The 15,375-nt window shown below is 33.8% G+C and overlaps 1 protein-coding gene across 11 annotated transcripts in view; it reads right to left on the reverse strand.

Moving 5' to 3' along the window:
• Positions 1-15,375, reverse strand: part of LOC124430636 (pikachurin) — a 41,072-nt gene that overhangs the window by 25,643 nt on the left and 54 nt on the right. The window contains exons 1-3 of one of the 11 annotated variants that reach the window (XM_046977511.1): positions 14,606-15,375; positions 7,891-8,107; positions 1,604-1,720 (exon numbers count right to left, since the gene is read on the reverse strand). The exon at positions 14,606-15,375 is cut by the window's right edge and continues 54 nt beyond it. In XM_046977511.1, the coding sequence (XP_046833467.1) occupies positions 1,604-1,720; positions 7,891-8,005 (232 nt within the window). In that variant the 5' untranslated portion in view covers positions 8,006-8,107; positions 14,606-15,375. The other 10 variants (XM_046977504.1, XM_046977510.1, XM_046977501.1 and 7 more) reach the window with 10 other exon arrangements.

Genomic DNA, 15,375 nt, shown 5'->3' on the forward strand with positions numbered 1-15,375 from the left:
ATAGAAAAACATGAAAAAGAAAATTTTCTATTGAATTTGCAATATTTTTGATTGAAAATTTCTAAAGTAAATTGACCGTATTTTCTAACGAATTTGCAATAACATTTTAGAGAAAAATTTTTTTCATTATTTATTGGCCAGTTCAATATATTTACTTTCGTTATATTAAAATAACTAAATTCAATTTTAAAATGCACATATATAATAAATTTCATAGATATTGGATATTGTTTCTATTATAATATAAAATATCGATGATTCCGACATCTTTTATTAATTAAACTATACTTTATAAACAATCATTAATATATGCACTCATGTATATGTATATATATATATTTTTTTTTCTTTTTTTAATTTAAACAAATATTTTATTCAAAAAAAAGGAAACAAGAAAAGACATTGCATGTTGAATATCTTTCACTAAAAATTCCGGCAATTTTCTCATTGACGCAACCCAATAATTTTTCTTTTTTTATTAATTTATTCATTGTTCGTCGTCCCCTTTTATTTCCATTCTTTTCGCATCTAGGCCGTCCGTGTCTTACGACGCGGCAAAACAAACGCCCGAAGTGGTAAAAAAAAGAAATTAAAAGAAATAAAAAAGGAGAACAAAAAATCAAAAAAAGAAGAAAATAATAATAAAAGACGTCGAGACGTCTCGCACTCTCCCGTAATTTTTTAACGACACGCAATTTCCGCGCTAACGAGCAACGCTTCGGCTCTTTCAAAGAAAGAAAAAGGTTCGAAGGAGAATAAGAGAGAAAGAGAGAGAGAGAGAGAGAGAAAGAACTTCAACTAGCTTTATTTCGCACGAACGATAAGTAACGGCGATCGTGAGATATCATTACATCGAGCTGCCTGTTCGACATGGGTCGGATAAAAAAAGAAAAAAAATAATAAAAAGAAACAGAAAAAGTGACATATAGTATGTTTCTTTTCTTCAACAATCTGTAATACTTTCAATGAGAGAGAGAGAGAGAGAGAGAGAGGGAGGGAGGGAAGAAGAAAAAGTTCGATACGTTTAAGGATACGTTTAAGGATAAGCGATAATATTTCCTAAGAATAGTAATTTTCAAGTGAAGAATTAAAAAAAGAAAAAGAAAAAAAAGGAACCAAACGAATAATATACATGAACGATATACGAGAGAGATACATACGCTTCCTTCCGACTTATTTGCTCGTAGTAATATTTCTTATGAATAATAATGGCGATAATAAAAATAAGAAGAAAAAAGATAGAAAATAAAGGAGAAAGAAGTAACGCCACGGAAAATGGAGAGAGGAAAAAAAAATATGTCAAGTTACTTCCGGACGAACAGTGATATAATACGTGTCATATATATTTTTCGGAGGATAAGAAAAAAAAAAGAAGGGAAGGAAAAAGAATAACCACAGAAATGCGGCGTATGTAGATTCGACAGAAATTCTTCTTGTCTACGATAAGAGAGCTTCCATTTCTTTGTAAATAAAATAAAAATAATTAGAAAAATAATTAGAAGTAGAATGGGGGGAAAAAAAGAAGATAAACAGATACATAGATAGATAGATAGATAGATAGATAGATAGATAGATAGATAGTTATAAATTTGTAAAAACTTACCGGCACAACTATATCCATTCTTATGAAGTATGTAGCCGTCCCTGCAGTCACATTCATACATTCCGTCGTGAAGTTCGTAGCAAAGATGCTCGCAGGGAGATCTATGCCCGCATCTTCCTGAAACCGAGAACGATCATGCTCGTAGAGAGAGAAAAAAAAGTATTTGCATTTGATGTCAGAAAATAAACATCCCTTCTCTCTTATCCTTTCTCTCTCTCTCTCTCTCTCTCTTTTTCTCCGGGAAATGAAAGGTGGGCGCGTTACTATTCCAACCATCTTTCGAGTCTTTCCTAGGTAAGGAACTTTCTTCAAATTCCATCCGTGAGATTGTATACGTTAGACGGAATCGAGGCATAATCCTTAGAAAAAGCTTGTTTTTTCCGTAAGCTTGTTTCAAAAAGATTCTCCAATAGGAACCGAAAAGGAACATACTCGAATATTTCAAATTCAATTTATATAAGTTACATATTTCTTTGTCTCTCTCTCTCTCTCTCTCTCTCTCTCTCTCTCTCTTTCTCTCTCTCTCTCTCTCTCTTTCTCTCTCTCTCTCTCTCTCTTTCTCTCTTATCGATTTTACTCAAAAGCTATATTTAAATAACTATAGTTTAGATATAGAAATAACTAGGTAAAATATAGTACGTTATAATAGTATAAAGATAGTATTATAAAATAAGTAAAAAAAGAGAAAGGAAGATAAAACTATAATATAACTATAATAAAACTAATTATGTATTCAATGTACATTATTCATGTACACACGTATGATGATAATAATTATATATAGTATTATTACTAATCGTATTATCAAAATGATCAATAAATAATACATTGATGGTAAACTGATTCAGTTAATGCATAGTAATAAAAAAAAAACGATGAGCAAATAGAAAGAAAGAGACAGAGAGAGAGAAAAAGGGTGGAGAAGGGAGTGGCAAAGAGAGAGAAAGAGAGAGAGAGAGGGAGAGAGAGAGAGAGAGGGTGTGGCTATCCACCAGTAAGGATAGACATCCCATTTTTATCCCTCTGGCCAGTGTGTTTATAAATCGTTATCCCTTATCCACCGAGGACTTATTTATAACGCAAGCCCACAACGACGGCCATGGAAAATTTACTTTTCCCGCGGCCTCGAAACTACTACTGCTACTACTACTACTACTACTACTACTACTACTACTACTACTACTACCACTACTACTGTTACCAACCATACTACATACCTACCAGCACTTCTACTATCCAACCGTCGAACATTTTACGTCGGGAAAATTTCATAAAGCCAATTTTATAACTTTCCCGCTAAATTTTGCAACCCTTCTTTTCTTCATACCATTTAGTTGTCATACCAGTAATAATAATAGCCAATTTCTGTTTCACGTGAGAATTTAAGGGTATATTCGGATATCACCCAATTTTATTATCAATTTTAACATTTTTTCTTATTCATTATTTTTTCTTCGTTTCTTTTTTTCTTTTTTTACATTCTCTTTCAACAGTCACATCCGATCTGAACAGAAGATACATATAGAAAAATTTTAGTAACGATTTTCGATAAAGAGAAGCGCGAATTTTACTTCTGGCTTCTGTTGAAACTTGAAAATTAAATTATAGATCATTAAAATACGATAGAATAGAATAAATGAAGGTATCAGTTTCATATAACGAATTATGTTTAATAGAAATATAACGTTATGCATATTAATTCTTTTCTAATTTTTCTTCGATAGAGAAACATATTTATATCGTTACGAACGAATGTTAATTGTTATTTAAAACTATACGATAAAAAGTAAAAAAGAATCAATTTGATTATTGAAGATATAATGTAATATAGAAATAAATGATTAAAGAGATATTATATTCATTTTCTTTAACGAATCAGAGACGTATCAAAAATAAAAAAAATATATATATATATATATTCTTCACCGTTCCCAAAAAAAAGAAAAAAGAATAGAGAACCGAGGAAGGATAAAAGAATTTTATCCGACTGTTGATATTAATAAAGAAAAAAAAAAAGAAAAAAAAAAGAAAAAAAAGAAAAGAAAAAAAAAAAGAAAAGAAAAGAAAAGAAAAAAGTGATTATATACCAGGAAAAGCATATAAGAAAGGAATACGCGAATTTTAAAAAGAAAGAAAAAAGCTAATTTACAAAAAACAATTGATTTAATATCTAATGTAAATGTATGACTAAGGAATATAATCATAAAAGTTTCTTTCACGACTTTCTGACAAAGCTCATATGATTCTTCCTTTCATAAGTTTTCCCTCCGGTCCATTTCCCTACCCTTCTCCATATATAAATATATATATATGTATACATATATCTGAACGTCATTTCCTGCCTCGTGATCTTTATAAAAGCAATAGCGGAATACGTTAACTCTCGTGTATTATTCTATCCTTTGCCGCACGATCGATCTCCAATGCGGCCTATCACGCATGTGCGCAATGTACCAACGCGATTCTGTAAATTGGCCGTGTAATCAAGTTGTACATTGGTCCTGTAGAATAATCCGAATACTATATAGCTTGTCACCGGTTCTTCTCTACCTTCATCTATAGATCTATACTTACGCCTACTGTTACACACAGGTATATCCACACATTTCCACCTTCTATGGTTATCATAGAGAAGAGGATGAGGAACGTGAACGGGGTTGAAAGGAATGGGGATGGGCATTTATCGAACGGTACGACGAAGGACGAGAGAGAGAGAGAGAGAGTTCCTGGTAATATCTCCTTCTCCTCCTTCATCCTCCTCATCTTCCTCATCCTCCTTAACTCCTCTCTCTCTCTCTCTCTCTCTCTCTCTCTCTCTCTCTCTCTCTCTCTCTCTCTCTCTCTCTCTCTCTCTCTCTCTCTCTCTCTCTCTTTCTCTCTCTCTCTACACGAATCGTACCATTTCGAGCGCGATAACTGCGTTAGCTGTGACTAAAGCGAGGTGCGATTCATTATTTTTAGACAATAACGGGTGAAAAGGATATCTCTGAAATAAAAAAAAAAAGAAAACAAAAAGGAGAAGGAGAGAAAAGAAGAAGAAAAAAAAAAGAAGAAAAAAGAAAATGGAAGAAAATAATATCGCGAGAGAAATTACGAAAATAGGGCTATATGCTTGAGATAGATATATAAATAAATAAATTAGTAAATAAATAAATGGACAGGTGAACAGGTAGATAAATAGATAGGTAGATATAAACGGATAAGCGACGATGAAATCAGAGCAAATTTGGGATGACATTTCTAGGTAACTTTATGTCGTCCTTCTGTTTGCTCCTTCGAGGATTATGGATACATAAATATTTTATATTATATCTGTATGTATATGTCTATATCTATATATATATATATATATATATATATATATATATATATATATATATATATATATATAGAATTGAGAACAATCACTACAAGTGCAATAATACAAGTTAGGGTTACAGTATTTAAATAAAATTTAAATCGCTTCGAATTTGTCTTTGACCGATCGACAAATTTTCTTAGTAAAAAAACGAATTTGAAAAGGCACTCAACGATTATCACTTTCTTTTATAAAAAAAAAAAAAAAAAAATAGTTCTCAATTATTTTCCTCGTATTATTACTATTTTTTAAACTAATCCAGTTAGCAGATCTTTCAATTGTAACTAACTAATTAACTCTGTGAGTAATAAGGTATACACACACACACACACACACACACACACACACACACACATATATATATATATATATATATATATTATTAGAAAAGAAAATAAATAGAAATCACTTCGCTTCCAGAGAGATTTCCACGCTGAAAGTCGATTTTTTCGAGCATCCCGACGAGAAGAAATTACACGATTTTCCGCCTATGTTCTTTTTTATCTCTCGTCTAATATAACAATCCTTGTAATATTAGACGAACTAGTTACAGGTCACCGCCTATATACAGATAGCATATATACATATATATATATATATATATATATATATATATATATATATGTATATATAAAAGGAAAATAGTACTTTGTCGTTCATATCTCGGTTTCATAGAGGAAACGTAATATTTCACTCGCTTCTGTCTCTGATCCTTCTTCGGGCTGTCCTCATCTTCCTTTTCCTTCTTGTCCTTTCTACGTAACTCTCCTTTGCCCCATCGTCATCATATCCTATACCCCATCTTTACCCAACTTCGTAGAAATCCGCAAGGACGGAATAGGGCCAATAAACTTTGTGAATATGTAGGTAGGTACGTAGGTATACGTACGTACGTAGATATAAACCGAGGTAAACATTTAAAATCTGGCCGACGGCCGAGCGATTCTTGGCATACCATGGGGATGGTCCGAGGTTGTGGTGGTCCTAGCAGTGAGTTGGAAATCATTGTTGGACAAACAACAATGGCCAAGCAAAAGAGGGTGGAGGAGTATTTGAAAGAGAAGATAGAGATATAGCCGAGGTATTTTAGGTGTCGCTTATAACAGAACTAAAGCTTCCTGTTACTATTACTATTACCACTACTACTATTATTATTACAACTACTACTATTACTACTACTACTACTACTATCACCGCCTAATGTAATTTATCTTTATTAGCATGCCGACGCTCAGATCCGAGCTCGACGAGTTTATTTTAACCATAGTAGATACATACAAGGCTATGGAATTATTTCGTTATGGTTTTGAATACATTTCAAAATATATTGGATAAAGGATCGTTTGGTAAATGTGATAATGACGACGATGGGATTTCTTAATGAATTTTCTTCGGTTATAAACTGGGGATAATAATACGAGACGAGATCAACGTTTGAACCATAAAACGGGTCTGTAATATTTCATTACGAATGGAAATGTTTCGCTTTTCAATATTACCCGAGATTTTATTAAAAAGATCGGTTAGGTGAAAATTACGAGATGGCAATGCTGTCATAAAGGATGAAATTTTTTTTTCTTTCTCTCTTTTTTTTTTTTTTTCTAATGATATTTAAGCATACAAAATATTCGAAATTATAAATGATACGACATAATCACATTTTTAATACGTTTCGAAATATATTTGATAAAAGATGGTAAATGCGATAATGACGACAATGGGATTTCTTAATGAATTTTTTTCGATTATCTGTATCTTACTATTCTAAGTTATAAAGTAGGATAATAATATAACGAGAGTCAACGTTTCTACTATAAAACGAAAACATTAATATTTCATTGCGAATAAAAAATATTTCGTTTTTCTGTATTATCGAAGATTTTATTAAAAATATCGATTCAATAAAAACGACGACGGTACCGTTATTTTAATGGATTAGTTTTCTTCATGAATATCTAGATGTTTAGATATTTGTAGAATCATAGACTATAGTGTAATATACTAAGTAACTAAAGACTATACGAAGTTATACGGATAATATGACATAATCGTGCCCTCTTGTCGGTTACAAGACAACAGGTCCATGTCTAAAAGCTTCCGAGGTCAACAGGTAGCTTCGATAGAAGGCACTGAGGTAGAGGAGAGGGCTCTTTTGTGAGGTCTATGAAAACAGTGTGTCGCGCAATGGATCGATTCGTATGGTTGATCGCTTTTAACGTTTTAAAGAACGTTTTGATCCTTTAATATTACTGTGATTCATTGATCGAATGTAATCGAAGTATTGCAGTAGGCGGAACAGGGCGACGTTGAGAGGAAGAAGAAAAGAATTTCTCTCTCTCTCTCTCTCTCTCTCTCTCTCTCTCTCTCTCTCTCTCTTTACGTTCATATAGACAACAACAATCGATTATGATAGAAGTTAAAAGAGAAAGAGAATTTTAAAAGCAAGAAGAAGGTCTTCCGAAGGCTGACAGCTTTTAAAAGGACGAGTGCAAAAATTGAGGATTTGAAAAGCTAAGGGAGGAATACTAGGGTGAAGAATCAAAGTTCTATGGGCCACTCGGTTCGAATCTTCCGCGGGGGTTGCTTTCAAACTCGCTTGATGCCTATTCAGTTAAGGCTGTAAACGGGACACGATGACGAGGGTGAGTTAGCTGCTAGCTAGCCTGCCGTCCGTTCGACTTATTTTTCCACTCACTTCATAGGGAATCGCCGTTGTTCCTTTCGAAAGGGGAATCTCTAATCTAAATGGCCTTGAAATTATCCATAAGGCTCGTAAGATTTAAATGTTCAATAGTGCGGATGATCGTTACATCTTTTTTCTTCTCTCTCTCTCTCTCTCTCTCTCTCTCTCTCTCTAAACGAATTGATAGACGATCAAGAATGATACTTTTAATAAACGTTAATTATTAAAATTGAAATAAATGATTACCTTGAAAAGCAGCCTCGAAGGTTGTCTTCTCCTCAACAGGATTCTGCGCGAGGACTACGCCGATCGCGAGATAACCGAGAATCATGATAGTCTGGCGACTACGGATCCTTGCCATAGTCCACAGTTAAACATGCACGGCCCTTTCTTTCTTTGGATCGATCGTTCCTTCGTTCTCTTTTTATTCGACCGTAAGCTCGTCGAGACGGTTTTAAACACACTGAAAAGAAGAGAGGCGTTCGCGAACGCTTCAGAAAACTTTTTTCCTTTCTCCTCTCCTAGCTCGCTCTCACTCTCTCTCTCTCTCTTTCTCTCTTTCTCTCTCACTTCGCCACCCTTCGTTTCTTTTCTTCTTCCTCTTCTTCCTTCTCTTTTGCACCTTCGTAACCGTGACTCTTGTCCGATCTCTTCCTCCTCCTCTTCTTCTTCTTCTTCTTCTTCTTCAGTGTAAAATAGACGTCCAGGAAAACACAAATAGACAGATAGATAGATGGACAGAGAAGGAGAGAGAGAGAGAAAGAGAGAGAGAGAGAGAGAGAATTGGAAAACACACACAGAGATATAAAAAAAAAAAAACACGTATACACAAATACACAGCACACGTGTCAGTTAATAGGACACCTTCCCTTCCTTCCTTCCTTCCTTCCTTCCTTCCTTCCTTCCTTTTCCGTCCTTTCTTCCTTCCTGCCTTCCTTTATTTATTTCTTTCTTTTCCTTCTCTTTCTTCTTCTTCTTCTTTTTTTCTTTCTTTCTTTCCTTCCTTGTTTTTCTTCCCTTTCTCTCTCCTTCTCCTTTCTCTCTCTCTCTCTCTATCTATCTCTTTCGTTGCTTTCAGTCACTAGGGTCGAGTGTCTCGAAGGGAAACCGTGTAACGTCGATCGAAACTCTTTAAACCTGCGAACCAATACGAGATCGTGTCAAGTGGACGTCCTATCTCCCTCTGTCTCTCTCTCTCTCTCTCTCCCCCTCTCTCTCTCTCTCTTTTATACATATCAGCGAAACATTTCGTTCTACTCTACGATAAAAAGAGAGAAAGATATAGATAGACATATAAGTGAAACAAGAGAGAAAGAGAAAGAGAAAGAGAAAGAGCGAGAGAGAGAGAGAGAGAGAGCGAGTGGGACAGAAAAAGGGATAGAAAAGAGGGATGATCCGAGGGCAATAACTCTCTAGCTTCTTGCGTTCCTTTCTTTTTAACCCCTTTCGAATGCCACCCTAACCGTATATAACCATAATTACTTTTCCATCGATGAAGAATCTTTTTTTTTTTCTTTTTTTATATTTTCTCATTCTTTTTTCTACTCTTTTCTTTTAGTGCTTCCGTTTTTTTTTTTCTTTGCCTCATTTCTTTTTGTTGCCTTAAATCCTTCCTGCTATTCCTTTTCATTTCGCGATGCACAAGTATGCTCGAAAGATAGAGCATATTAACCATCCCGTCGAAAGCTCTTATCTTAAGAAGGACATGACACGTATGTATGTATGTATGTATGTATACGTTGTAATCTAGATATACGTGCAGTGTACGTGCATAAGCGCGTACGTATGTATGTGTGTGTGTGTGTGTGTTCGGTGTGAATCGTAAGATATTTAACCCTTTGAACTTCTAAGTCGAGCCTATCTCGACATCAATTTGCTTCATGGGTGTTTATATTTCGATTTTAATTCGACATTGTTCAAAGCGCTATATTATAATTATTTTTAATCATGACAAATGTTGTACTTTAATTAGGATTAATTATATATTAAATAATACATATATATATATATATATATATATATATATGTATATATATATATATATATATGTATATATATATATGTAATAATATATATGTAATTTTTATCAATCATAAAGACTTTTCTATTTCTTTGCAAAATGAAAAAAAAAGAGTACAATGATATATGGTTATTATCCTAATGTTTGGATTATATTATATGAAATTTCGTGAACAAATAAAACAAATTATTTCGTCCGATTGTAAAGATCGATTTACTCCTGAATGCAAATTGTTCAACGGTTATTCGCCGAGTAAATTAAATAATTTCTTTCATGTAAAATCTCTACAAGTGCGATTGAAACGTACTGTTTACGTAGCCACCATCGCTGAATAGATATTAGGTAATCCGATATTACCGTGAAACGTACAATTAAAATGGATTTCTATAAATGGAGAGAAATCGTATGAGCTTTTATGAATTTTCGTATTTTCTCTCTCTTTCTCTTCTTAATTTTCTGTTATTTATTTATTTTTTTTTCTTTATCTTTAATCGTATCTTTTTTGTCAGCTACGTGTAAGACGGTAAAAATCGTGACGATTTCAGAACATATAAATACATAATGAATTATAAATAAAACTTGAAATAATGTCTTAGTTAAATAATTATCAATATTAATTGAACGAATATTGTATTAAAAAAGTTATATTATAGAAAAAGATGATTAAAATTTCATTTCTCATTTAGTTTTATTTTACTTCATTTCCTTTTTTTCTTTTTTCTTCTTTTTTTATCTTTATGAGCCACGATCGTACCGATAATCATGAAATTGATTTCATAACAGGATGGAAATCATTTAACTTAATTAAATTCGTGTGGCTGGAAAATTAAAGCATATTAAATGTTTAATACGCGAAACGTATTCAGACCTGTGTACATTTGTTAATTTGTTAAAAAAAAAAAAAAAAAAAAAAAAAAAAAAAAAAAAAAAAAAAGAGAAAAATACGGAACAGAAGATAAATACAATCTATTAATCATTATCGCGGTTCTTTGCTCATCAAATTTTTTACGATCATTCGATCCAATAAAATTATTGTTAAAATATATTCGTAATTAAAAATCTATAATATCATAACGGTAAGTGACTTGTAATCAATTCGAAAATATGAATTCATATTAAATCATTTCTATGACGTTGAACATTGTTATAAATAATGTTGAACATTGGATCAAACGTTACGTAAAGGATACAGTGAGATAACGTAAAACATCGACTTTAATTTTTAACAAAGATTGGAACGCAAGTACTACGTGTAAACTGTTAGTTCGAGCGAGTTATCGGCATTGTCGATCATCGACTCGGTGAGCTTCGAAACCTGGGAGAAAGAAAAGAAAAGGTACGAAAATAAAATAAAAAACAAAAAAGGAGAAAAGAAAAAAAAAAGGAAAATAATATGAAAAGGGTTTAAAAAGCGGAAAGATAATTCTCCCGGCCCATTTATCCTCGCGCCTATTATTTAAAACGTCTAATGAAAGCATGAGCGTGACACTTTTTCAACTATTACGTTTTTTTTTCTCTCTCTCTCTCTCTCTCACAGACGTACTCTGCTCATTTTACTATAATAACAATAATTAAACAAAACATTAAATTTTTCATTTTTCTTTTCTTTTTTTAGACTTTTGCGTCTCTCTCATTTCCGTCAAATTTACAAGTAAAAAAAAACGATCTGGATTGCAGTAGTCAAATCATCCTGCAATTTTATTTTCCTTCCTCGACATGACAGTAATAATTTTTTTTTTTTTTTTAATTCAGTTATCATAATCGAATGAGAATTCCTTTTCCTCTTTCCTATCCCTAAAAGAACTCGTGTATCGAGTAATCGAATCATACAGTAATATTTTAGCACCCTACACCATAATTATAATAATAATAATAATAATTAATAGTAATTGACAATGATAATTAGATAAACATTTTTACATTTCTTTTTTTTTTCTTTTTCCTATCAATAAAAACTAAAGAACCGAATAGCCAAATATCTTAGAGTAATTTTCTTTATCCCTATCCCATAAACCTTCTCAAGTCTCCGTAAGATTAATGATCTTGAAAATGACCTGTCTGAGACGAACGTAACGTGATACCCTCCCTTTGATCCCCGTGATACCGTTCTTTAAATTTTAATAATTTTTAACAAATTTTTCCTTCACAAAATACGAAGAGTACAAAGCGATGAGATAAAAAAAAATTTATTTTAAACTTTTGAAAAAAGATAAGAAGAAAAGAGAAAAGAAAATAAAAGGACGAACGTTGTTATATAAGAATGTGTGCTATAATAAGAATGTCAAGTATATATACTATATATAATATAATATAATATAATAATATTGATATTAATAAATTAGTTATAAATAAGTTTATGTAATAATAATAATAATAATAATAATAATAATAATAATAATAATAATGAAACAAATTTTTTTGTTCTGTTTCTATTTTTCGTCGAATAAAACTCAAGAATTATATATACATAAAAAATATATATATATAAATCTAAGCATGGAGTCATTTAAACACGCTCCAATAGGCGTACACGTGTGACATTTTATTGACATTTTCTAGATAAGTTCGAAAGGCTAAGAGGCGGCACAGAGTACACGTTTGGCTTAACGTTGGACGTAGCGACGGCTTGCAATGGTGTCGTCTCGTATTTAGAATCCTCCTTGAGAAACGATATCGACAGTGAAAATGTCCGTGTAATATGTTTATCGACTAGAATCGATAAACGAATTTTCCCTTAACGTACGACCAAATCGAGCGACAAATTATTACGCGAGAAACTTGTAAACGAGTATGGCACTACATTTCTAAGTGCACGCGCTCATACACACACACACACACACGCGCGCGTACACACAGACATACACATTATACGAGAATTGTGCTGAATGTGTTAAAATTTTATTAAAAAGAAAAAAAAGAAAATAAATACATAAATAAATTTGAATCCAAAGATCGAAAGATATCTTTGAAACAATATTAAACTATATTAAAATATATTAAACGACCGAGTCGTTACTTTTAATAAGTAAAACAAGGGATGAAAAATAAATAGCAGAATGAAACCGAAAGAGAGAGAAAGAGAGAGAGAGAGAGAGAGAGAGAGAAACATGAATATTCGTTATTCCATCGCAGACAGAATATTAATATTCGTTATATCGTCGGAGTGCTACAAAAATCGATGTGTATAAATATATATATATATATATATATATATATATATATATATATATAAAAGAGAAAGAGAGATAGTGAAAGAGATAGGGGATGAAAAAAACCCGAGAAGCACAGAGGGAAACGCAAATTCGAATTTGCTCTACACAAACGTAGCGAAAGAATCAACGCTCGGCACACACTGTACGACGAGTACGTACACACGTAACTGTTGATTCTACCTGTGTAAAATCGACTAGCTTTCTTAACACGTTGAAAGATCAACTAAGGGTAAGCTTGCCTTCTATTGCCCTTTTGCCTTATGCTTAAACCTCACCAAGGAAGATAAGCATCGTGAACGTTACTCTTTAAACTCGTACATTCCGCGATCGAAGATTTACGTTTAAGCTTAATAAAAATATTCTTCTATCTTGTCAATATTATTAAAGAAAACTCAAAATATTTCAATGTTATCATATCGAAATATAACTAAATGATATCAATCTGGTTGAATATTTGGATACGTTAAAAGAAAAAAAAGAAAAGAAACAAAATATATAAATAAATAAAAGCCTGAAGTAAGAACGATCGAACAGACGAAACGTATTGGTAAGAAAAGGACAGAAGTATAAAAAAGGACAAGAGGGTGTGTGTTTGTGTGTACAAGAGATAGAGAGAGAGAGAGAGAAAGAGAGGACGAGAGAGAGAAGATAGAACAAAAGTTAAATTAACTATGAAAAATTCTTCGATCCTATTCACGCGAGACACAATCGATCCTGTTGTCTAACTGTTGGGAAAGCTCGCGTGTAGAACCATACAGAGTAAGAGAGAGAGAGAGAGAGAGAGAGAGAGAGAGAGAGAGAGAGAGAGAGAGAGAGAGAGAGAGAGAGAGAGAGAGAGAGAGAGAGAGAAAGAGTAGGAGAGAGTAAGGGAGAGTGAGAGAAAGAGAGGGAGAGAGAGAGTGAACGAGGGTAGTAGAGGAATACAGGATGGCGAACATGGAAATAGAGAATTGAACGAGATAAAATAGAAAAACAAGGGAGAATGATACGAGTTAAAGTGTCATTGACACATACACGCACACGTACGCACGCACGCACACACACGTACACATGCGCGTTGAACTCCTCCTCTATTTCTTCTTCTTTTACTTCTTCTTCTTCTACTACTATTACTACTACTTCTTCTTCTTCTTCTTCTTCTTCTTCTTCTTCCTCTTCTTCTTCTTCTTCTTCTTCTTCTTCTTCTTCTTCTTCTTCTTCTTCTTCTTCTTCTTCTTCTTCTTCTTCTTTCACTTCTTGTTCGTATCTCTTTTGGAGCACTATCTTTAGAGTGCTTGTTTTTTACCCAAGACGCACAGCTCCGAACAGCGCGTTCGCATGAAATGCGAAGAATAAATGTTCACGCGAGTAAAGGGCTCACAGACTGGAGTCAAACAGACAGACAGTCGGACAGACAGTCAGACAGACAGACAGACAGACAAATAGATAGAAAACGTACGACGCGATGACTTTCTCGTGACTCCGGTAAGAAGAGTAACACTATAAGTTAGAGGGAGAAAGAGAGAGAGAGAGAGAGAGAGAGAGAGAGAGAAAGATAGAGAGAGAGAGAGAGATAGACAGAGAAAAATATATAGATGTAGCGAGTAAAAGTGAATCCGTGTATAACAGTGTGTGTGTATGTGTGTGTGCGTGTGCGTGTAAGTGTATGTATATGTGTATATGTGTGTATGTGTATGTGTATGTCTGAGAGAAAGAGAGAGAGAGGGCACGAATGAACGACGATCGTAACGTGAGAGAGCAACGCGGCTTCCGCCGACGCCGGCCGGTGCTTCCAATCGAACTGCGGGGGTTGGTTGACGGTGGCGCCGCCGAGGGACGCTGAAAGACGCCGTGTGGAATGCGTCACGAGCACCACCACTACTACTACTACCACCACCGCCATCGCCGCCGCCGCCGCTGCCGCCACCACCACCACCGCCACCACTACCACCACCGCCGTCTCCGACCACCACCACCGTCGCCTTCGATCGGTCGCCATATTTCTTTTGCCCTGCGTTTATTATACTACCCCCGAAAACGACCTTCTCTCCAGGCTATCCAATCAGGTAGGGGTGAGAATTCCCTGGACGGAAGTCCCCCCTCTCTCTCTCTCTCTTTCTCTCTCGTTCTACGATTTCTCGACACTCTTCTCTCGATAAGCCTTTATCGGTTTACGCACTTTTTTTTCTTCTTCTTCTTCTTCTTTAACGTACTAGTTTCCTTTTGTCTTTCTTTCTTTCTTTCTTTCTTTCTTTCTTTCTTTCCTTTTTTCCTTCTTTCTTCATCGATAAGAATTTGCTCGGGAAAAATCCATATAGACTTGGCTTTAACCTGTATAGAGAAATAAAATATAGATAGAGAAAGAGAACTATTTAATACTTTGATAAGCACGCCTTTCACGTGCTTTGACTATAACAGTTTTTCTCCTTCTTTTTCCTCCCCATCCCCGTTTTTCCATTTTTTTTTACTTTTTCTTTTTTGTTGTTTTCAGAGCACGGCATCTACGAGATATTTTCCCTT

This window comes from Vespa crabro, chromosome 19 (genome assembly GCF_910589235.1).
Source record: "Vespa crabro chromosome 19, iyVesCrab1.2, whole genome shotgun sequence".
Classification (NCBI taxonomy): Eukaryota; Metazoa; Arthropoda; class Insecta; order Hymenoptera; family Vespidae; genus Vespa; species Vespa crabro.